A 25449-nucleotide genomic window follows, 5' to 3' on the forward strand; every position below is an offset into this window, starting at 1 on the left:
TCCATAAAGTTACGTGCATTCAACAGCAAAATGAAAGCAAAAGCACTTAGCAGCACATGGTGGTATAAAACAAGAACAGAACAGAAAATTGAGCTTGCAGCTTCTCAGTCCTTCAGGTTACATACTCATTTCACAATAATGATCCAAGCACATAGATAAATACAGGTGCTGAAAGAGCAGCAGAAAGTGACTCTCATTTTTAAGCTGATGAATACACTTGCTCTTCAAAAAAAGGAATTGCAGCAACCTGGTATACACACAAATGAAATGGCACATGTCCGGGACTTAGTGGTCCAACAGTTTTTTCATTTCAGTGACTCCATCTTGATTTTGATACTTGTTTAAAAGGAACAGTAGGATCTGTTCATGCTTTTTAAGCTGTGGAATAAGCAGAAAGAATTAGAAATTTTTTTTTTTTTTTTGAAGTTGCTGACTTCAGATTAGGGTAGACCCTAAAACTACAAACTCAGCTAAGTCCCATGTCAGTTCACTGAATACAGTGCCTTTCTGCTGTAAAATCTTCTGGTGGGGGAGGAGGGAGAACGCTGCAGAATTGTAGCTGACCTCCCCCTGCACCCCTTCTTTTTTTTTTTTCCCTCCCCAAAGAAGAAACTTCCTTGAACCAAATTGATGAAATACTTAAATTGGGACCAAGATCAAGATCTTAAATTTGGTTATTCACACATGTCTATTTCCTGATGTTTTCAGTTATATTGGAATCTCCTGTCCTCTCTTCATCTGTCCTGACACTTTGAGTCAAACTTCTCCATGTAAGGAAGGACGACAGAAAACAGAAAGGGACCAAACTGAAGTCAGAAAAGACATTGGCTAGATCAAGCTGGAAGATCAAAGAGATACAGAGGGGGAAGGGCAAAGGACGTTCAACAGCCTACGCTGGGACAGAGAAATCAACTACATTCAGAGACAGCAGTTTCACTGCCTTTCTGCCACTAAGCTGCTGGTAACTAAGCTTACTCTGAAGCAGTAAAAGTCTAAATGACCTTGAACAGAAATGGGTCTTTTCCTACCTCTAAAATATTGCAGTGCATATTCTTGCTTTTGACTGGGGCGAGAGGGAGAAGTTCAAACCACCCTTGAAAGGGGTTTCTGTCTAAAATTTAGAATTTTGCTCATTCCTCTAACGAAGATCCTCACTTTGAGAAAGGCTGATGCATCCTTTCTGGTGTACTTTAAGTTACTTTTTAGTAATTTAAAGTTCTAATTTTTCATAAATAGCCTAAGTTAAAATAAAATAATTAGAAAGCTTAGAACCAGAAAGCTTTCAAAAATTATAGGAACATGCAATATCTGTAAGAGACACTGGGTTTTTTTTCAAAAGGAAACAAAATCTTGCAACTCGCACATACTGTTACAAATTCCAATATCCTACAACTCAGATTCTCAGCTCTAGTTTCATGACTGAAACTGTGGCACATATTGATTTCTGCTACCTGAAATACACATTGTAAGAATTTTCTTACATTTGCAGCTGTCTGCCAAGTGGTACCCACAGAAAAACACAGCCACATTACGGAAAAAAAAATCCAGCTGCCCTTTCTCCAGAATGACACAGTTCATGCAAAACACTGCAGCTACCTTTACACAACAGACAGAAGTTAACACTCCTGAGCCTTCATACGCTAGAAACAAAAAATAGAGCTGTATGTGTGACAAAACATAGACTAATTAAGTCTGTGTGATCCATACACTATCCTCCCTCAGTTTCAGGGTGCTCTAATGCTTCCCACGTACAAAACAAACTGAGGAGAAGTGATAAAAGGATATTCACTTTCTGTATCTTCAGTGTTCTGGTTAGCTATTATCTCCCTACTCTCATTTGCTTCCTACATAGGGTGTCCTTTAAATTCTGGAAACGTTAAAAAGTGAATTTTGCTTGGACTGAATCTTACTTGCATTTTTAATTCTGTGCAGCAGCATTTGGTCTCACCTCCATTGCCTACAAAAAACAAAGCAAGTGAATGAGCAAAATACACATGGACACTGCTTCCCTAATTTAAGAGGTGATGTGTGAAATTCTCTAAGATTTCTGAAAGGAAAAGTCATTTAGGCATCCCACATGCCCAGAGTTCTTCAAAATTAAGTTTAAATTAAGAAGTAATTAAGTAAAAGTAAGTACCTTGATGTTCAGTATGTAGGTTTTCTGCCCTGCAGGATTTGACCAAACCTTCCATTACTAGTTTGTCAGCTACATTCAGACTACCATTTTCACAAATTTTCTCCACTGTTACTAAATTAACATTTCCATTAATCCCTTTCACTGTAATTGTGACGTATTTATTCAATAACATTTCTTTCAACTTGTCAAGTAATAATGGAGACCACTCAGCTTTCTCTATTCCTGGGGGGAGGGAAAAAAAAAACAATCAAGTTTGTCTACAAAGAATTCCTTTATGATATGACCCGAATCTTAGAAATAATGCTAACACTGTTTTGGAAAATAGGATGCTAAATTTTCCTAATATAAATAGCTTGGACTCTACAGATAATTAACTAAAACCAAAATTTCCAAAACAGCTTTCCCTGTATTAACCCGTATACTATTTCAGCAAATCATCATGTTCTTTATCAGTATTAAGGAATGAACACTATCATCAGGGTAGATATGGATTTATAATGTTCAAGAAAACAACTAGTCAGGGTTTTCTGGGGGTTTTTTTTTTGGTTGGTTGGTTTTTCTGATTTTTGGGGGTTTTTGAGGGGGTTTTTGTTTAGTTTTTTTGTTTGTTTGTTTTTGGTTTTTTACCTGCAAGTGAACACATAATTGTCTGAAACGGCAGCTTTAAGTAGGAATCAGTGATCGGCAGAACCTTTGAAAGTGGTAAAGTTTCTGTGTTCCCATAGTCTGCATATAGTACTGTCACTACAGACTGAGAAGCTTTTAGAACAAGAGCTCTGTACCAACGGCCATCACCTGAAGAGATTGGGACAAGAAGAATCACATGTGAAGTACCATCTTATAAACACAGCTCATCCTGAGAACAAGAGTCTGTATAGTTTTCCAGGAATTTTTAAATACTCTGGTATATACAAAAGGCTGCTTGACAAGAACCAAGTCCATAGAACAAGGGAATAGTTTCTGATTGCTGTATTCATAAAGACTTAAGTGTTGCTTTTAGAATTTTGCTCAAATTATACAGATACAATTTTTACTACAATACTCTTTCAAGGATGTCTGCACACTGTATTTCTATATGCTAACCTTTGTTTTACAACACAAACCCTCTCAAAACATAATTAAAAAAAAAAAAAAAATCCTTTTTCCTCAGTTATCCTGAAGAGCCATAAAGAAAAGAAAACCACTGTCAAACACTTAGGTATACTCTTGCGGTCTGCCTAGTATTTTTTTATTTCATCTCTCCTGTTTTCCACAAGCTGTTGTCTGACCTAGCACCAAAATTCATTTTCAGCACTTAGCTCCATCTCCTGTAACAGCCACATGCAGTCAACATTTAATGAGTCAACACTACCTTATTTTTTAAATATCAAGCTAATATATCAGCAGAGTATCCCCCCTTCCGAGAGACTAAGACAATAACTTAAGTTCCCTCACTGTCAAGAATACTTTTGACTCGAACTAACAGTTCACTAAGCGTGGAGAGCTTGTTAGGCTAAGAAACCTGAATGATCAGTTGTCATAGCCAGTGTCACCACCCTATGTTCACACAAAGCAACAACAAACCACCACCCAGGCACCCCCAAACCAGAAGTGGGTCTGCATAGATGCCAGCACACTACTGCTCTGCCACGAATTTCTTGCCCCTGTGACTCAGGGCACCACAAACAAATTTCAGTTTAAACAGTAACAAGCTGTTCTTTCCTCTTAAAGCTCCACACATTTTTGCAGGGCACAACCTAGTCCTTATTTTCTCTCCCAGACTGTCACACCGTTTCTTTGCTCTGAAGATGCAGCCAGGCTATCCTTTGTAACAGAATTAAGAGATCTGCAATCACTTTAAAGTTGGCGTTTTTCCTTTTTCTAAAGCAAAAATGAAAGTTGTGGCTTACGCCAGTCAAGGAAATAAAGAACGAACAATTGCCTCACCTGAAAACCTGGCGCAACAGGCTTCACCCAGTTTTGGTTTGAAGGGCTGGTTCTTACAAGATTTACAATAGCCTTCTAGTTCAATCAACTGCTTATGTAGCTTCTCTTGATCTACAGAAAAAAGCATTTGATAACTAACTACATTTGGGTATCGTAAAGAGCATACTTATTTTTAAGCTCCCCTGCTCCCACCTTGACATTTTTTTGTATTTTTCTACCCTGAGCAACATTTCCATGTGGTTCAGTTCACTGTAGGCATTCATTTTATTAACCAGCTTGCAACACTGACTTCTTACTGGTATCACAAATAGTGAACACTTTTTCTTACCTTTAGTTTGAACTGGTACAGCGTAGAACAAGTCTGGGCTGACAACTTCTGTTACACAGACAGATACGGTTTCATCTATAGCCAACTCAATCTGCTTCCAGTGCCCAAGTGAGGATTCTAACAGAAATAGTAAGAAAATGCAGCATAGCACTTTCCTCCAAGCATGTACATAAGTAACTGAGGATCTTTTTGAATTTTAAGAGACAACTGCATGTCTTCAGTAAGAGAAATCTAAATCAAGGTAAATCTTGCTTAATTGCTGTTCATAAACTATTAGCATATAAAAGTAGCTGACATAAAAAAAAACCTCAGAAAAATAATATATTGGAAAGTAAACATGGGAAAAGTTTCAGTTCAATTCACATCAAATTTGTAACTCTCTACTACCAAATACTCAAATAGCATTCATTTAAGACAAACCCAGCAATTTTTATCTTTATCTTTTTGTCTATAATGCCACCTGCAGGGCAGCTTGTGTTTTAACTGTAAAAACTGACAATATAGTCAAAACTAGGCATGTTTATTCTTAACTGTAATTAAACAGTAAGATCACGGTTAAAGGCTGGAATACTGAAAATTCTTGTTCAATCTAAAAGTTAACATTCATTTAATTACCTTTTTTGTCAACAGATTTGTTTGGAAAGTTATTTTTATCTTGTAGAACTTCCTTTACAGCCAATTTTTCAGAAGTTAGTATCTCATTGATGACTTTTGGATGACCTGAGGAATTGTCAATAAGCTCTACACCTGCCCCATCTCTGGAAAGGGAAGTTACTCTGGCCTGAAGCTTTATCCCTGCAGTGTACATATGAAATCTTGCTGTAGCTTCTGGAATCCACTTGCTATTACCAGGCTTTATACCTAGGAAGTAAGAGAACTGTTCAAAATATCTCCATTAACTGACTTTCTTCAGTATTATATTTCCCTTAAAGTAATTCTTTTTTTTTTTTTTTTTTTTTTTTTAAGCACTCTAAATGCCAAGGCTATTTTTACCACCTTAGGGATACACATTGTGCTTCATCCTGTTAACTCGTCCCCTCTTTCTCATTTCTTCTAAGAAAACACATGGACACATTTCCTCAGGAGTCCCAAGTTTTATTTTCTACATTTTATGATAGTCTACCAAGAAATACTTGTGCCTTACCGCAAACACTGTTAAGACTGTTTATGAATCAATTTAATATAGCCTTGTTATGAAAGAAGCAGAAAACCAAGTGGTTTAAGACACAAAAAAAAAACCCCACCTCAGCAGAAAACACCTTGATAAAATGTGGTTTTGAGCTTTTTTCCATTTCCACATTTTTTATTTTTAAACCAAGTAGACTGGATTAGAAAGAAAGAATAATCTGCAGAATTTTGAGTGATTTGGTGTGGAAAAGGAAGAAGCAGAGAATTGGTAGAAGACCGAGAAACAGTAGTATAGTGCCAAACTCTGCAGGAATCAAATGAAACATCCCTACAAAGCCAACTTGCTTCATAAAAACAGATGAGATCCTTTGCCTGCAAAAATTTTGAGAAATAATTACACGGCACAAAAGTATATTTACTCTGAGGAAGCACTATAAATGAAGCAGAACAAAAATGACAAGTTCCTTTTGACTGGTACATCAGTAAGTATCCTCTGTGCAGATCACTCCACAGCACTGCCAGGAGTTCAGGGAAGAGCTACCATCTTTCTGTTAAATGCCAGTCTGCTGTGTACTAAGGCTAAAACAATGGCTCCCACAATCTCCAGAGGGCGGAAGCAATACAGACATTTATTATAAAACCAAAACAAAAAACACCCTTCCCCAGAGTTCTGTGAAGCATATATCCTGTCATCACCTCCTTCCCCAAAAGCAACAGTCTCTAAATGCAATAGCTCTACAAGAGAAAGAATCAATAAGAAGATCCACCTGAGAGCCAGCATTTAATTCCTTGAAATGGAAGTTTTAGGAATGAGGATGAGATGTGCCGTATTTTATCCAGTGGTACTTCCTCAACATTTCCATAGTCCACAAAGCATACTTTAACAGTTCCATCTGAAGTAACGTTTTGCACCAGAGCACGGTACCAGTTACCATCATCTAGTTTTAAAAATGAAAAAAAAAAAAAAAAGAAAGAAAAAGAAAAAATTACTTCATGTGTTTAGTAAGTTTACCAGCATTTATTTTTTAGTAAATAAATCCAAATCTTTGCTATCCTCTACCAATGCAAGCTATCAGATACCCAGTTTTGTTTTTTTCTTTGCTTTATGTTCACCCTTTGAAAACAAAAATATTTCAGTCTGTTACTTACCAGAGAAAAAAGCACAGCAAGGTTCTCCGTTCTCAGGCTTAAAAACATTTGGTGGGGTTTTCCGACAGTATTCAGACAACGATTTGTTAAGTAAGTTTAGAGCAAGTAACTCTGAAAATCAGAAAGAAAAAAACCAAAGATGAGATCAATGAAATACGCTGACTTGAACTTGTATCAATACTGTTCATTTATAAACTTAAAAAAGTTTGATGGGAGATTTCTGTTAATTTTAGACTTTCATTTAAAAAAGAACTGTTGACACTGAGTTAACTATTCAACTTACTAGATAGACTTATTAGCAATAAGAGGTGAGATAGCTGATATTTACTGACAAATTAGTTCAGTATGATAGCAAAATGACCAGTAATTCTTCCTACTAATCCAACAAGCACCCTGCACTCCAAAATCTAAAGTATATTTTACAGCCAGGTAACACCATGGGAATTATCTAGTTCAGCCAGTGCATATGACAGATTACAGGTTCTCACCCTGCTTGCTTATTTATTTTTTATATCAAGTCCTTTAGCCTGTTCTGTAACATCACTTTTAGGGAAGAATTCAGTCATATTTTAAAGGTGATAAGCCACAAAGAATCTATACTATCCCTGGATAAGTCAAGGAATAAACTTCCCTCACTGCTGCCCTGTATTTTTTGTTTGAATCCATTTAGCTTCCTCTTCCAGCCACTGAATTTCATCATGCTCTTTGCCCAGTAGATTAAAAAGCCAGTGGCTATTGGAAGTCTTTATACATGCAAATGGAGGAACAATTTTTTTTTTAGCTTATCCAAGAGCAAGTCGAGTGTCTCAAAAGCTGCAGTGTCTAATTTTCATGTTATTTTCTCTCTTTGGAATCTTTTTAAGCTTTTATAAATTAGAACAGGAGAGAGTACTAGGAGAGAGCTCCAGTAAATATTGTATGGGCACAGGGAACATGTCTCTTATTTGCTCTCTTCTGTCTAGATGTCCTTTGCCTAGGATATGGTAGCTCTTTCTACTTTTCTCTACATTTTTAGATTAAATTTTATTCAACTGCTTACCTTCAACATTTTCAGATTTCAATCTCAAAGTCAGTACATACCATGATCCAATTTCTTCATCATTCCACTTGTATTCTTAGACACAAAAACTCAGAGGTAAGCCTCGGTGCTATAAGCTCACTTTAAACAGTAATGCATTAGAACTATAATAAATGACAAATCAGGAAGCAAAGAAACTAGCAGAAAGAAAAAAAGCTGAATAAACTTACCACTGTTATTTGAAATCTGACAGTAGAATTCTCCAGGATTGTACAGCGTACACACTATGACATCTACTGTTTGTTTAAGAGTTAATTTTCTCCACTTGCAAATTCTTTTGTTCGTTTTGTCCTCTAGGGAGGAAAGAGAAGAGATGTAGAGGAAGGAAGATAAATTAAAATAATTTTTTACAGGAAAAAAAAATAACATATCCTGAATGCTCAATTCATGTCCTCAAACTTCTTGTTATAAATAATCCAACAGATTAATTACCAGCGAGAGCCTCTTTGCAGAATAAAAGCAAGTAAATGTGCCAGTTGCTTGGTGTATTTGATCACTACAGAGAAGTGCAAGCCATAGATGAGAGGGGGAAGAGTAATCACACAAAGAGGTACAGATTAGGTGGCAATAACCTGAGCAAGAGGGACTCTGGGGAACCTTGGTTCCTGGGAAACAGGCTAGGGGGCACAGAAGGAAACAGCTGCCACCAAAAGGACTGGAAGTGGTCTAAGGCAAAGAAAGAACAAAGATTAACAGAAAGACTGGTTGTAGAAATTTGCACTGCACATTATACTCAAGTACCTGAAAGAAGCTTATTGTTTAACACAAGTCATAGACTAGGTCATATGAAAACTAAACTATGGCACACTGGAGAAGCCATCATTTTCTCCATTAGCACATTATTAAATATTCCTGTATTTTTCACAGCTGTTAAGGTTGTTATTTCTGTATGTTCCTGCCTACCACCAGCTGTACTGTTGGCCTTTTTAAGACTTGAGTCCAAGCAGCTGGCCTCCAACTTTGGTAGACCTTTCCAGTTCTAAGTGTTTGGGTTTTTTTCTGAAAATGAAGCTTGAGAAAGTTATTAGCATCTTTATGTTATGAACATGCTGAGATGCTGTTCCATCTGCCCAGTATTGTGTCTGACAGTAAATTACTTTAGGAAGTCCTATTGCCAACAGGCAAAGAAAAAAACCCCACAACACCCAACACCCACCCCTCCCCCAATCAGAACAGGCTCTCAAATCTTCTTTATTTTCAGTGGAATACAGGACTGCCCTTCACACTGCAAGCAACTTCCTTTACTGGAAGGGACAAAGCAGAGTCAGCATACCTTGAGAAATACACTCAAAGTAGAAGCTGGTTGAATTTTGCATTCCAGAAGGAAGAAAGACTGACGAGAAAAATAAAGATTAACAAATGGCTCAAAGTTTAGAGAAAGCTTTAGGACGCTTAACAACTGTGAAAAGTAATTGTTTATTCTTTCATGTGATAGTGAGGTTTCTTCTAAGTAGTCCTCTAAACCAAAAAATAATTGTTTCTTAATTCTGGCAAGTTAATTAAAATCTAGTCTCATATCATGCTGGATCAAATAATCACATATTTAATCACTAAGTTTAAATAAAGCAAACAAGTTCATGAAAAATTATTTTGCAAGCTGACAGAGAAATGTATCTGTTCAAATGCCAATATAAAAAGCACAAGTTTTAAAACACTTAAAACAAAAGGTGATAATCTGTTTAGAACCTGCATTCAAAAGCTCCCACTTGGTATAAGAAATTTTAAAAAGGTGAGAAGTAACCAAGAAACCGAAGAAGTTGATGACTGCCATAGATCAAAATGTGTTTGGATATAACCATGAAAGTTACTGTTCATTTCAATTTTATACAACGATTTCTTACCCCTCTGAACAAAGATCATAGAATCATAGAATAGTTTGGGTTGGAAGGGACCTTTAGAGGCCGTCTAGTCCAACCCCGCTGAGGTGAGCAGCGACACCATTAACTCAATCAGGTTGCTCAGAGGCCCGTCCAGCCTGACCTTGAATGTTTCCAGGGATGTGGCATCTACAACTCTCTGGGCAACCTGTGCCAGTGTTTCACCACCCTCATTGTAAGAAAATTTCTTCCTTATATCCAGTCTAAATCTACCTCCTTTTAGTTTACAACCCTTGTCCTATCGCAACAGGCCCTGCTGAAAAGCTTGTCCCCCTCTTTCTTATAAGCCCCCCTGAAGTACAGAAAGGCTGCAATAAGGTCTCCCCGCAGCCGTCTCCAGGCTGAACCCCATGTCCTGGCCATGAGGCATCTAGTGAGGAAGATAAAAATTAAGGGATGTGGACAGAGCCTTGACAAAAAGACTTCCCCCAGTTTTTAGTACAGATGGATCAGGAAAGAATACATAGTTTTACCAGACACAGGACGGAAAAGAGAGGCTTAACGTGCTTTATATGAGAGAAGCTAGGAATCTTCCCATTATACAAAGAAATCTGATATAGAATTTGCAAATCTCTCAAGTTGAAGCTTTGGTCACAAAATGCAAAAAAGACAACTTAAGCATAGCCTTGAAGTTGTATAGGCTACTGCAGTCTGCAGTCAAATTTTCAAAGGACTGAATATGTGAGCTTAGGTGTAAAATATAGGACAATGAAAATTAAATACAATTTGAGCTAAAGGACAAGGGCATAAGCAGGTACTAACTAGTCACATCCTACTTTAACTGGAAATTGTAACAAGAGACGGTAAAATACTAGTATGGTCTTGCAAAAGTAAGTAATTGCAATTTTTTATGTATGCACACATATATGCACACACACACAACCCCTGTACAGACACACAAGCAAATGCACAATTTGTTCTGGCAAAGTTGCCATGGCTAAACTTCAGAGCTGTGACGGCTAGACTTCATGAGCCAGACTGGGAAGTTCTTAATGGTTAAGAACTTGCATTCTTTGTACCCACTCTGGTAAAAAAAAACAGGATGTGCTCGTACTCACCATCTGCTTGCTTAACATTGCTGGTTCTGATTGCTGGTAAGGCCATCCTTGATTCCTCAGCTGCACAGCCTTCCTCTATGAGACGTCTCGATATATTTATTACTGGAGTAACTGATGCATCTACAAGCTCCACCACAGATTTATAACTCTCTTTATCCACTACTTTTACTGTAAACACTTTGTTTTTCACCAGTTGTTTCATAAAAGAAATAGTTTTTGAGGTCCAGGCTCCTAATGGTGGCTTTATACCTAAAAAGTCACATAGTATGGCAAGGTTCTGAGCGCAGTCCAAGTCTCAACAATATGTTGAAAGGTACAGCAACACTGGTTAAAACAACAGATTAAGCAGCAGATATACCAAGTAACTTGCCCCACTCCTCATGCTTGTAACAAGACTCCAAACCCAGTTATTTAGATTCTGAACTTTTGTAATACTCTGATTTAGTAAAAATCTGACAAACATCATGTAAAACTAATTTATTACATAAAGAGAAGCATAAATTCAGATTTAATACTTCCATGGTATGAACATCAATAAGAAGTTTCAGTCTCATGAATACAACCTATAGTTTTGAACACTATTAACCACCTCTCAGCCAATATATCTGCTACTATAAGCTTCTTCTCCTTAAACGTTTACTCTTTATGCTACTAAATTTATTTCTAAAAAGCAAGTTATAACCAGAACATTATAGTAACAGATAGGCAGAAGTTGCCTTCCAGAAAGGTGTATCTTATGCAGCAGTAATCCTTGACTCTAATCAGGAAACACCTTTTCTGATCACTTTTTTGTGTCCACATTGTGTTTAGGACATTTCTTAGTCTTAGAACACTCATTATCAGCTATAAGCATCATGATTTGCCTCAGAAGAGATTCCGTATGGAGAGATGGAACCAAGGCATATAAGGGAAGCATTGTTTCATGTTTTCCTCCAAAGTAAGAAGTTAGGATTCTGCTCTGAACTTTCCCAAAAATTTGAAAACCAGTATTGTAAAGGAAGGATAGACATCAAGTATTCTAAAGGAAGGATACTGAAAGCAAAGGGGTGGACTATCTTGCATAGTGGTGGGAAAACACAGAGAAAATAAATTATTTCCAACAGCAGGTTAAACAAGTATGTCAAAAAAACCAGATTATGATCCTGGCTTGAGACAGAAGGGTGAGCTAAGAAGCATCAATGTCCTTTCCAGCTTGACAGATTTCACAAGCCCACGGAGAAGGGTCTAGCAGTAGTTTCACTAGATTTGCCCCAAGAGAGAGGGACAGATACAGTTCTGAATTTCCAGATATAAAATTAAATTTTACCTTCCCCTGCAGTGTTAGAACCACAACAGATTTATGAATCCCACAAATCCAATAGGTGACTGAATTTTGCTTAGAACAAAAGTACATGCAAAAGCTAATAGGTATGTGAATATAAACACAGTTTTCCAAACACACAACCGTAGGCCACCAGGTACATTAGCAAAGATTTGTCACCTTTTGTAGATATGCCACAACAATTAAGAATTCTGAAAATAATGCCTACTGTTTTCTCCGTATTTCAATATAAGATACTATAGGTGTGATCGTTATCTAACCCCACTTATTTTGCCTCTACCCAGTTTCAAACAGTTTCTCATTTATTTCATACCTGACAAGGTGCATCTTATGGCTTGAGCTGGCAAGGCCATTAACCTCGGAATCATAGGACGAAGTCTAGTCAGAGGAAGAACTTCAAAATTACCGTAATCTATATATCCCACCAAAACAGTATCTTCAGAAACATTTGCTGTGACAGCAGCACGATACCAAATATTATCTTCTAAAAAAGAAGATACAGATGTTCATTGTCATTGCTTTTAACTTCTGAGAACAGAATGATATTTTGGGGGGACCAATATAAAAATGCAATGTCAATCTCAACATAAACCAGCAGCATTACAGTTCACAAAAACTTTCACAAAACCCTTATGGACACAACAACTACCACCACCACCCCTCGTATCAGTTGAGTGTTGCAAACTCATTCTGTTCATATGGACATTCCTCTTCACAAAAACATACCACAACATAGAGTTGACTACGTTATGTGGATGTAGTGCTTAAGTTCAATACATTAAAATAAACAGCAAAGAGTACCTCAGCTGACCACAATGACATGCAATTCAAAGGCTACACAACAGATCTAATAATCTAAGTAATTTAACTCTATTAAAGTATTTGAGAAATAGAAATACAAGCTTACTCAAGTTTATCAAGACATCTGAGGTACTGAACTGACAGCTTTCCCTAGCTAGGCACCTGAAACCAGTGACCATTCAAATGCCAAGACAGTTTATTGGCAGCACTAGATTTTTCTGAATGTGCAAAAAAGCTTTTTTTTCAGCTTATCTGTTCAGTCCCACAGCTAATTTATTCAAAGCAGCAAAATCACAGGAAATGTAAAGAAATGAACGACCAGGAAAGTTTATCAATCACATAAAGAAGTTACAGCAGCAACTTTTCAGACCAGAAAAAAGGCATAAGAACAGTAATGTGTGGAAGTGGTTTTTTTCCTTGTTAAAAGCTGAATGAAAAGGTGAATGACCTGTGAAGAAAAGCGACTCATCTTCATCCTACTGCACTCAGGCGAATAGGACTTCAGATTCCAATAAATAGAAGGTATTTCTTTCATATAGACTTACCATTTCCTGGCACAAAACATTGAATCTTGCCTAAACATAGGCTAGTATTCTGCAGAAAGCAGTTTTGTCACAAGACTTGTAGAAACTTGACATCAGTGGTAACTGTCAGGTGGAAACTAAGTTATGAATGTACATTTCAGGACTACCAGGTCTTGGCTAAGTAACATTTTGCAAAGTCGTGTATCTGAGCAGCATTGTTACATATGATCCTATTTCTTCTGTTCCTTTTTTGGGGTCTAAAATTCCAAATCTATATTTATTTCCAGCCACAGGAAATAATGCTAACCAACACACAAAAAAACGGATTTCTTCATGGTCTCATGAACCCAGTGTTAAGAGTTTGCTCAACAAGGGACCATTTTATGGGGTTTTTTTTAAGCTAGTATTTTATAGATGTCATCATTTGCTATTAGTAATTTTTTAAAATCACTACCAAATGCAATCCACGGCTAAAACCAGACACAAATAAATAAACTCTGTATGAAACATTTCTAAATATAATTATAAAATGTGTTTATTTTTGTAATAAATTAAAGCAACATATATTAAGAGCCATATCCGCATGCCATTTTTACCTGTGAACTGGGCACAGCACACATTTCCAGGAGCAGGACGGAAAGCTGGACTACTGGGAAATTCATCACAACGTTCATTGAGAGACACTTGAAGCTCAGCAAGTTGACCTGATGTTAAAATACATATGTTTTCAAACATACATTGTCTTGTAATTACAAAAGCACCAAATCTTAAGTTCAAAGCCTGGAAGAACATCTTGTAGTATAATAGAGATTATTTCACATAATGTTTAACAGAACACCAAAATAGCTATGAGACTAGGACTCTTCAATCTCTAAGGTCGAAGCAAGTCCTCACGTAAGTCTGAGGAATGACAGTGGTAAAGAGAACAGACAAGAGAAAACCAGTCACAGACTTTTTCAACACAAGAACAAAACTGAAGCCAGTAGGAACTGAAACCAAGGTAGCGGAGGCATGCTAGAAAGAAACCAAGGAAGACGGCTCTTCCAACAGCAGGCAGATGACAAGCATCATTTCTTGCCGAAGGACACGCTATGCTATGAGTCTACCCAAAATTCAAAGGCTGCACAAGTACACAGAAGAGAAATCTTCTTCTGAGGGTTAGGAGATACACCAGATCACATCCAGCCAAAAAAGCCCTTTTAGCTGAAAATAACAAAACCCCGCTGGCTCAGACAGCACTAGGAGGACACATCTCACAAACTTACTCTGCTCTTAATTCTCCCTCAGACATCTGTTTATGGGCATTGAGGGAGATGCACCAGAAGTCCCTCCAGCCTAGCACTCCAACTTTATTGTTACTTAGGTGTTAGGTTTTATTGTATCAGAAGACACCAAAGCAGGGTTTGGGCACTATTATCTGGCCTTCTCATACTCAGATTCTCTCCCCACACTACACCACAAAGAAGTTCAGTCCACACATGAAGCCTATACAGAAGGTGGTAAAGCAACAAAGCATTATAGGAATAAACAAAGTAATTAGAAACTCACACACATTTCTGGAACACATGAGAGAACATATTTAAGTATTTGTGATACAAATTGACTTCAGATTGCTAAAATTCATGCCGCACTGTCTTTTTACTTTGCCGCTACTCAGACTGCCCACAAATTATCACCTTACAGGTTAGTAAGCAATGTTGACAGCTAACGCTGCCAAGAATATCCTCTACAACACCACAGCTCTTAACTGAGGCATGGCCTAAAGCTACAGGCAGCCATCATTTAGGTCAAATCACAAGACCAGCAACACCTCCCTCCAGCCACTCTCTACTGAAGAGAAAAACACCATACCAGGTATCTTACATCCCATTTTCAACGCGTCACTTACGGGCATTTTGTATCTGCTGACAGAAAAAGTATTCTGGATTTTGAACACAGGAAACCACACCAGAAAACACATCTCCGATGCATACAGAGACACACTCTCCAAATGAATTACCACAGTAAAGAAATTCTTCATCTTCAGGTCTTTTTTCTTTACTTCCCTTAGAATGGCTTTCTGACACTGTACACAAAAAAAAAAAAAAAAAAAAAAAAAAAAAAAGAGGTTGCTGTTCAAAAGCTAGGTGACTTTCAAAATTTAAACACACTGAAGTGGTTCATTCTTTTTGCTGACTCTTTGGACTTTGAAGGCTCCTGTCATATTATCCATGAAATTAATGCTTACATAATCATCACTAAACAAGTACTTTATACTACTGAAAAGCATATCTGCTACTGTCACTAGTGAACTGAAGGAAGCTCTACTAGCCAATGTTTTTAAGTAGGAGGTGATGCTAGAATATTTACTACGTTCACAGTATCTTGCAACACTAGAGGACCTAAAATTCCCCGTTTTTTCTGCCTCTTACCAAGAAGTTTGATTTGCTTGCTTACCTATTGGAAAGCCTCCTCCTTTGTCATTACTTCCTGGAGTTAAATCAGACCTAATTTCTAAAGATACGTTATCTATGCAGTCTCCTAAAATACAGATGTAAGAAACAAAGTTATTTACCATACAAGACAGCCGTAATTTAGTTTCATTACAGAACCATCTTCTGAGCCTGATCTATATCCCTATCACAACATGATTATGTTCTACTTATTTGTTGAGCGCTTAATATGCTTAAAATGCAAAGTAAGTTTCAGCTCCAAGACTGTTTGACTAAATGAAATGAGCAAAGCAGTAACAGTAGTCATTAAAGCAGTAGTCACTAAAGACTATTAGCTGAAAAACTGATTACAGCTTTTCAGACACAAGGATTCGTAACTTACCTCCATATTTACAACACTGAGTATGCAATGAGTTACCAAGATTTACAAAGAAATCTTGAGTTGCTTTGCTATTACATACTCCATTTCCGATGCATGAAGCAGTATTCCAAGCTTTCAGTATAATTATTTTCAACTGAAAACTGAACACAGGTATGTAAAGTTGCTTGTAAAGTCACGGAATAGATGCATGCAACGTTTCATGAATGCAATGAATTTTTCTGATCTTTTTTCCAAGAGGTTAGCAAGTTACATTGTTTTGCCACAGTGTGCTGTAAAGCAACCAAATGTGAAATACACCCAGCACAACCCTGAATCAGTTGAATTTACACAGGACTAAGGTGAACCATCGTTTTACAGATTGCAGGGACTATGACATGGAGATAAGCTTCCTGCGGGTCGAGTTTTAGCAAACTAAGAGGATCAACCATCACTTCCCTCAAAGTTTCTATGGGCTGCATATCAATGGAAAGAATACGCTCTTAGTGCTCTATTGTTCTTGCTCTGCAGCCAGAAAAACACCCAAACAAAACAGCCCTCCAAAGAATGACAACAGGCACACCTTCTGTGTATTGATCTGGTTCCACAATCAAAGCCACCCCCTCAGCTCAACACAAAATCTGAATTCAGACTCCTCAAAGGTCAGGTGCTTTGCTTGTCTCTATCCACTGAGGCTTGCTAAGTTAGAAATATAAACATGCTTAGAGCTCTCCAACTAAATACAACAATATCCAGTGGTTGCACTATCTTTGGGATACTTTTTTAGTGAGCATGTACAAAATATAACAGATACTGGTAAAATCCTTAGTGGAACTAGAAACTATCATTTTTAAAGAGTTAAAAATGCATGAGACAAACGGAACAACACTGTCAAATTTGCATGCATCTGTTAAAACAGAAAAATAAATAAAATAATCCAGAAAACGCTGAATTTATTACAATTCTACTGGAATAACATAACAAGATATTTCAGGTACAGACATTTTAAAGTGACCTCTATATGTAAAGGTGAAATAAATGAAAATTTAAAAAAAAAAAAAAAAAAAGGGAGGAGAACAAAAGAAAAAAACTCTCCTCTTTTAAAGGGATGGGGCGGGGGGAGTGGGGGGGTGGGAAGTGAACACGAAAGACTTACCGGTTGTGTTGGGTTTTTTTCCCCTCACACGATCAACTACTTACCAAAATCTGGAAGAACAACATCTACAGCAAAACTCAACATCAGTTCCTCCTGTAATATGTCAACAACAGTTACTGAACAATGCTTTCCCACAAGCTGGGAAGAAAAGCTGGTGGTGCCTTCATTCCATCCTTGTTCTTTTGGATCATAATTAACAAAGGAACACTTAATGGCCTGGAAAGAATTACAATTAGGACAAGAGGGGATACGGGGTTATTTGCCCTGTAGAAAAAGCGACTAAATAATTAAGGTCCTCAGAAATATCATCTTGCATACAAAAGTTAAAGCTGCTGTTGGAATTTGATGCTCCAATTCAACTAACTTCTTTACAAGAGAGTAAAGAATTAGGTTCAAACTGTAAACTACAATTCCTCTGATTCTCCCACTATTTATGCTGTCTTATGTAAGGCATGGTTGTATCACACATCACATCTGACCACAGGGGCATGTCCTAACTTCCCCTCAGCAGACACTGAGGGCTTTAAGCCAAGATTCAACATCTTTTTATGGACCCGGCAGAAAGTCACATGAACAAGCTATGAAAGACTTATTCGAATAGCTGCTAGTCATAGTTGTCACTGGTTGAAAGAATGCTTCTCTATCCTTCTTTGGGCATAGTTAAACATACTAGTTTAACTCACAGATTAAAGCTAGACCATCTATTTTGTAATGGAAGACTTTTATGTAGTACGGCAATGAACTCAGACCAACAGCTGTCTTTGCTCCAAACAAAGTTTGCCCAAACTACAACCAATTTTTTCACTGCTGCACGAGACCAGACTACAACGCGCAAGCAGAATGTTTCCCCTTCCTTCTCTTTTGTATAAAGAACACGTGGACCTAACCACCTTGCACGTTTTTTTTAATCAGCTCAGAACCCAAGAATTCTGGGACTAGGAAGAAAAAAAGCCAGGTGGCCTTCCTCACTCCTATGGAACAGCTAGGGAACATTTCAGTAAGGTGAACTTAGTGTAATATAGCAGTTTTTGTGCATCACTCTCTCTGAACACAAAATACTGTGATAATGACAGAGACACCGAGACGAGTTATACTCATTTTGGAGCTATTAATGTAAAATACCTCAGCTACCATTAGGAAAAAGAACTCACACATGGAGGAAGCAACAGTTCAATGTCTTTGTGCAGAGCTTTAATCCAGGTGAGTGGAATATTTTCTTCATTTCCATAATCTATATAGAATACTTGTGCTTTCTTTTGCAACATATCCACATCTTTTACAAGTGCTCTATTCCAGGTCTGTGTAGGAATAAACAATAATCTTAGTAAGAATGCAACATATTTCACTTTACTTCAACAGGTTTGTTTATCATCAAAGGCACTGACCAATTCTGAAGTGACTCAAATGAACACAACTCACTGTAGTGTTGACTGCTGTGAGGATAAAATTCTACTCCCATGGATACTGGCTACCGTACAGCAAATCAAGAATCTGCTAACAGTGGAGGAGAAAAAGGGGAAGAAATACAAAAAAGGGGTGGGAAGGGAAACAGGAACTAGATGCGGCTATAGAAATGTAACCAGGAAAAGTCAGGTAAGAAATGAAGAAAGAATAACTTCCTAAATTAAACAGATTCGTGTTCCAAACTGTTCAAACTACAGCAGTTTAAATTTGCTAAGAACACACATGGCCTTCAAGCAACAGTAGGATGCCTACAGGGCTCAAGTATATAAACAGAGAGAAGCGAACTTTTTAGAGGAGGGAAAAAATTCAGTACCTTAAATTTGAATTCCAGTTGTTATAAAGCTAGTTACTACCACAATTCCACCACAATAAACTGATCTCTAATTAGCAGCCTTCACTGGTAGAGACATAAAAGCAAAACATGCAAAACATGATGAGCTCAACACAGAACAGTTATTTTATGGACAATCAGATGTTACCTGATCCAAAGAACACCTTGCAACACAGACTTCCCCTTTGACAGCAATATATTGCTCTTGAATAACCGTGTTAGTGTAACAGTCTCGCAGTTTCACTGAAAGCTTACTGATCTGGTCTAAAACTTCTGGAGAACTCATCTGTATATAAAATTCACTTGGACTCTTGAACTCTGTTATTGTACCCTAAAGAGAAAAGACACAGTAGATAATAATCATGCAAGAACAAACTACAGTATATTACTCAGCTTATTCAGGACCAATATTCATTTCAATGAACGCACTTCACCCTACACCCGATTTTGTTCTTTTGTTTTGAAACTAGCAGTAATTAACTGCAGGGAGCAAAACCAGAGACATTCATCTTCACAGAAGTAATCTTCCTTGCTTACTCTCCCCAGCCCCACTTTCATTTACTCATCTTTATAAAAATGAAGGGATTTTACATGTGAGCAGAACAAGACAAAGAGCTGAGGTGACATGCAGCTATATACACTTAACAAAGCTTCAAATGCAACCTAACAATGCATTGTAGGATTCTTCCAGAACAAAAGTACCTGTACTTCCATAGCTCTTCTGATCCCTAGAGCCTGGAGATCTGAAAGCACTATTTTCTTTATGTGCTCTTCTGTCTTGAGAGAATCCACAGAATTTGAGTTACCCTGTTCAAAACCGCTACAAGTTATGTTTAAACTGGAGTCGTTCAGCTGTAGCTCCTTGTAGTAACAAACGAAAAAAGAACTTTTTATCATTTAAAGCAGCATATAAAAAGTGCTTGCGTTAACTTTCAATAGAAGTCTTAGAGATGTGTATTACTCTTGAAAATAACAAAACATTATCACAGAGATATACTGAACAGACAATGAAAAACAAGTGCTGAAGTCTCTTGCATTCACTTCTTCCTTTCACACCTATTTTACAGGAAAGATCAGCTGTATTTCCTGCTTATGATGCTCTCATAAATAAGAGGAATTGAATTCTACCTGCTTCCTTATAGCCTTGCCACCACAGAGTAGATTATAGCTATTGCTTTAACTGTTGGCATCCATTTTTTAAAAAAGTCTAAACATTTAGTGTAACCTGCCTAATGCATACCACCTATGTCTGTGACATCCTAAAAATATTAGAAAAATAACCTCATACACATCCTTAGGGAAAACCTCTTTTACGTTTGGATCAATGTACTGCAGACAATGCACAATGACTGAGATTATTGTTGCAACTTCCAAATTGTTTACTTGCAAAGATCCTTCCAGAAGATTTCCCATAAAAACACATGTCACAGTACAACAGCAAAATACATTAAATATTGTTCAATATACAATATAAGCTCTTATTTCTGCAGAACTTGAGTTTCAGAAGATGAACTAGGGAAAAATAAAACCTTCTGATATTTTAAAATAAATTGGCCACAAATTGTTTATTCATGTTGTACATCCTCTTGATATAAAGGTCCCTCACTGTCAGTTGATGGGTTTTATTAGAACACAGTCACAAGTACACACACAGCAGAAACTTATCAGGATGAACTAACAGAAGTCTCACGACCCAAAATGAAGCCTCCTTTCTAAATTCCTTCAAGAAGTTCAACAGGTGAATGAGCTACTTCAAAGAAGTACATGACAAAGGAGTTTTCTTGTACAGTGCAAACATGTGGCTAGTTGGAGGTATGCACATTTACTGGCTTTCATAAATACCATCCCAAAAAGCCACGAAGACAGCAAAATGATCGCCTCCAGAACAGTTAGTAGGAAGACTATGGGAAATGTTTGGCTGAAAGGAAGATCAAGAGAGGCTTCAAACATTACAAGGAGAACTGCGTCATGTTTAATTCCTGCTACAGCAAAGAAACAAAAGCTTATCTGCCTCTGTTACTACAAGATGCTACATTAAATGTGTTTCTCAGATAATTTACAAGGCTCCAAGCATCAGCTCATGATCTATGCAGAAAACAAGACACCAGAATTCTTCTGAATTGGACCAGCTACATGTATCCTTCCTCAAATATTTCTCTAGCAACATCATACATGTCTTGTTTTTTAACATTTTCACTAATGTTTTTTCAAACAAAAAGAATTGTCTGTCTGACAGTGTTGCTAAGGGCTCTAGAAGTAACATATTTTTGAATGCTTCTCCCAGTAACTTTTGATTTGAAGCATGATCTTTCTAAAAGGAGTAGATTATAATCTTTGGAAATTGTTCCTTTCCTGTACAGGTTAAATTAAGCATATTGCAACTAGCTCACAGCAGATCCATTCAAGACATAGTGAAAATTGTATTCAGTACCTTAAGATAAACTCCCTTCTTCGTTTTAGCAGGTAACTTGCCTCCATTGTCATTACTTACACTGTAATAAAAGATGTTAATTTTGAAGTATGAAAACAGATAAGTAGCATTCACAACACCTACTTGCAAATAGAACGAAAAGGCTGTGTTCACAGTATGTGGTTTTTGTCAAACATTATTCCTCCTCCAAGAAAAAACAGAATGACAAATCTGTTAGTTCCCTGTCATGCAACATCTGGTGTGTTTTTCCTGATGCCATCAACAAAAAAATAAATCTTACACTGTTGTTGTGGAGTTCTGCTAACACTGTAATCCCAAGCCAACTTTAAGAACTATAAAATTGCAAAAAAAAAAAAATTGCTATTTCAGTTGAAGACATAAGTAACATGCAGATAACAGATTTCAGATTGTCCCTGTGTCCCCCCCACTCAGTCACTGTAGAAAAACTTGTGGCAAAAGAAGTATCTCCTGTAAACTTTGATTATGGACACCTGGTTGCAGATTCACTGAACTGCTATCGTCACTCCTTGGTAGAGATCGTCAGCTGAAATGCTCAGATCACTCCCCTGAACTGTTCCAAAGCCAGCCAATTTGTACTGTGTCATAACCTAATGGTGCTTACTTTAATTGAAACAGATTAGGGAGTGATCTCCTGAGCATTTAAACTGGCATGTCAAAAAGCGATAATGAGCAGCTAGAATATGGCCTGGCTGAGAAAACTTCCAATTGCAGCTGTGCTCATCAAAGATAAAATATCCATGAAGTACAGGGAGGCTACAGTTAAGATTCAAAGGGTGCCTCTTCAGAGTCTGTTAAATGCAACCCATTAACCACGTCACTGCTGAAAAGCCCCGTCTCATTTCTCCTCCCTGCCCTACGCCATCAACAGCAAAGTCACGTGATGAGCTGGTATTCTCACTGCATGCTCACATAATTCTAACACAAGTAAAAATAATACTTTCACTTTAAGTCACGCCACAGAACACCTTAAGAACTCCAACACTATCTTTCAAGTCACCTTTCTAAAGCAGCAGAGCTGAGTTTTCTGGTAAGTATGAGATAATGCCGTACTAGCCTAAGAATAGGCAATATATTTTACTGTAATAGTGCTGTTACATGGTCATTTCAGTTGTATGGGGAGGGATATTGTCTTTCTGCAAAGATTATTTGGCAGAACTTTTAACAAACTTACTTCTGTTTAACTGGCTGACATACAACACTATGTGCTGACCAATCTTTCCTCTGACAATCTGCAGAGCAATAGTATATTTGCTTGCATTGTGAACATCTGAGGGATCCTAAAAAAAAAAAAGTCAGAGAATCATCAAAACATCTACATCAGAAGGGACAACGAGATACAGACTCCATGTATTATTTACTAATTGCTTTACAAGACAGTTCCACTACAGTTCTAAGCACATACATACAGGTATTTGCTTTCACATATAGCTATCAGACATTACTGCCCCAAATGTTCCGAATTCCTTCTGTATTTAACAAGGAAAAAAAAAATTTAAGGAGATGCTCTCTTCTGTTTATCAGTTCTGCAACTCCACCTATGTTCTGAATAGTCACTATACTTGCATCTGAGAGATAAAAATATACACCCATTTCTAAGCAAACCTTCTGATATGGTTTCACTGGGAAATACACTGTGCCTCACAGACTACAGGACAACAGGCACTTACCAAACAGACCACAATGATGGCAAGTCCTCATTTGAGGGGGTGATACTAAGGAACTAAAGAGACTCTTATTATAGCCAATAGAGAAAAGATTTTCAGAGGAATATTGTGATTTCTTCGGCTTCTCATGAATCACATCAGAATGCAACACCTGTGGAAGAAAAATTTTAGGTGATCTTACCAGAAAAAAAGCTGCCCATTAGGGTAGAAATATTCCAGTATACCAAAATGTAACAACAAAAAGAGTCAAAATTTCAATGTTCTAGAAAGAGCAATACATGCTGATCATTTCTGCTATCTAAAAATGCTCAGAATATTTGGGGCAATTACAAAATGCAATAACTCACCGTATTTCCTTTATCAGTTGGACCTGTCAAAGGCAACTTCCCTCCACCGGTTATGCCTTCCATGGAAATTCCTAGAACAGACGTATTTGCAAAGGAATCTGATTTAACAATGCTAATGCATGCCTGTGTCATGGAGTATTTGCAGGAAGACACAAGGCTCTTATCTACTCCTATTATTCTGCTAACAGGTTTGAGCAAACAGATCCTAGAACCATGATGTATTCTGGAAGTAACTTCTTGTTATTACTCTGATACTACGTTTATTCAAACCTACTGTCAGTGCTATTACTGAAGCAGCATTTTCACAGCTCTGTGCTTATCACTCGATAGAAGTCTTAATGTCCTCCCATCCATAAATTTGTTTCAATTAAAGTTATTCACCAGGAAAAAAAAAATAGGACAAAAATTCAGACTAGGCAATTTTACAGTAGCTGAAACAGTACAAATTTCTTTCAGTACTGTTGAACACATGGTCTATGTTAAGCTTATGACTAGTTTTGTCAAGTATTCAGAAACAAAATAAAGCAAGAGACTTTACAATGAGTGCCTTGTAAGCATTGTAGTCTTTCCAGTGAGTTTATTCTTTATCAAACAACTCTCACAAGACAAACATTCAGCTAAGTCTGCATACCAATACACTAGGAACTATGTTTTTGTAAGTGGGCAACTCATTTACCTACAAAAAAAATTGTTTCAGTTGTAGACCACACATGCCACTCCAAGCTTGTTCCGGTCTGGCAGAGTTATTAGCCCAAGTTCTCCACTGAGCCAACATAAAGCCTACGTGGCCATTTTTCCACACCTGGAAGCAAGTTAATCTTGTAAACTTTGCCTAAACTAAAACCCTTGCCTAACATGAAACCAAATTTCATGAACACTCCACACGCAACATAGCTTGGGGTATAGCCATCTCAGGTCTCCCAGAATCAAGTCTTCCGCCCCCCACATTTGCAGTAAAAGAGAACATGGATCAGGCAGTACCAAGGCACCGATGGAAGGTAAGAAACATTGCTGAAGGAGCTCCAACTCCCATGGCACATATCTGTGCCAAATTCCCTAGTATTCCAGTTATCCTGTTTTTCAATTATCTAAGGCATTCCAGTCCACACAAGTTTGGATAATTAGGAGTTAAGCTGTATTTATAAGCCATACTCATACTGACAATGTTTTACCAATAATCAAGCATATACACAATTACAGAAGAACAAAATCAAAATACCTTTGTCAAGCTTCGGGCAAAGTCTCTCTTTTAATGCTCTTGTGCTGTAGTTAAAACTTTCTATACTGTTTCTATACTTGGCAAAAAATACACTGTATTGTTTGTTCACAAAATTCTGATTTTTGTTAGATACTTCAGAAATTTAGCCACAAAACTGAGAGCTTTTCAAGAGGAAGTTGGGACCTGTGATCTGCTACTTTAAGCTCCACCTACAATTTTATTACCTTTGTTCTTCGTGGGAAGCGGTCCTGCCATCATGTAAATGTTCGCACTGGAGTTATGACAAAAGGTGGCTGTATGACAAAGAATTACAAAAGCACAGATTTAAAGATTAATTCAGGCAGGCACACAAATATTTTAGTAGTTTTTAGTCATGTTCTGAAGCTATATTTAAGCATCAATGTTGGAAGGCTAATTCTCCACGATTTCTTTCATTTGCGCCATAAAAAGTAACATACTTTGCATTTAAGGCATAAACAACACTCCAGATTAAAAAATAAAAAATGCCAGATCAAAAATAAATTGCGAGAAGTCCTTTACGAGAGGAAAGCGCTGAGGAAAGGCTGTTGCGACCTGAACATTAAGCTTGCTGGACTCAGGAGGGACCCGTCTCTCTCGAGGAGGTCTCGCTCCAGAATAGATGACCCCCACTGAAGCAAGCTGCACCCAGAGGGTCCCGAGGACGGGGAGCGCGGCCAT

General features: G+C 37.5%; 1 protein-coding gene across 1 annotated transcript; it reads right to left on the reverse strand.

Annotated features, from left to right (window-relative positions):
* Positions 1-285: 285 nt before the first annotated feature.
* Positions 286-25449, reverse strand: TDRD1 (tudor domain containing 1). The gene is made up of 25 exons (XM_035891503.1): positions 25291-25449; positions 24975-25050; positions 23532-23602; positions 23188-23335; positions 22692-22797; positions 21500-21560; positions 19771-19875; positions 19217-19399; positions 18425-18571; positions 17318-17489; positions 15764-15847; positions 15216-15392; positions 13924-14031; positions 12316-12486; positions 10682-10930; positions 7917-8039; positions 6669-6779; positions 6287-6457; positions 5007-5252; positions 4392-4508; positions 4064-4174; positions 2765-2932; positions 2138-2359; positions 1911-1957; positions 286-378 (listed from the first exon to the last, which is right to left on the reverse strand). The coding sequence occupies exons 1-25, from the start codon at positions 25447-25449 to the stop codon at positions 286-288; spliced, it is 3426 nt and encodes a 1141-aa protein (XP_035747396.1).

This window comes from Egretta garzetta, unplaced genomic scaffold (genome assembly GCF_000687185.1).
Source record: "Egretta garzetta isolate BGI_Z169 unplaced genomic scaffold, ASM68718v1 scaffold273, whole genome shotgun sequence".
In the NCBI taxonomy this organism is placed as follows: domain Eukaryota; kingdom Metazoa; phylum Chordata; class Aves; order Pelecaniformes; family Ardeidae; genus Egretta; species Egretta garzetta.

What these genes read in the sequence shown, in the direction of transcription:
- TDRD1 (XM_035891503.1), bottom strand. Translation starts at nt 25,449, where the DNA reads ATGGCCGCGCTCCCCGTCCTCGGGACCCTCTGGGTGCAGCTTGCTTCA. An exon ending in TGTCAGCCAGTTAAACAGAA is followed by an intron (nt 21,561 to 22,691) that starts GTAAGTTTGTTA and finishes CTTTTATTACAG; the next exon opens with TGTAAGTAATGACAATGGAG. An exon ending in TGTTGTTCTTCCAGATTTTG is followed by an intron (nt 15,848 to 17,317) that starts GTAAGTAGTTGA and finishes TCTGTATTTTAG; the next exon opens with GAGACTGCATAGATAACGTA.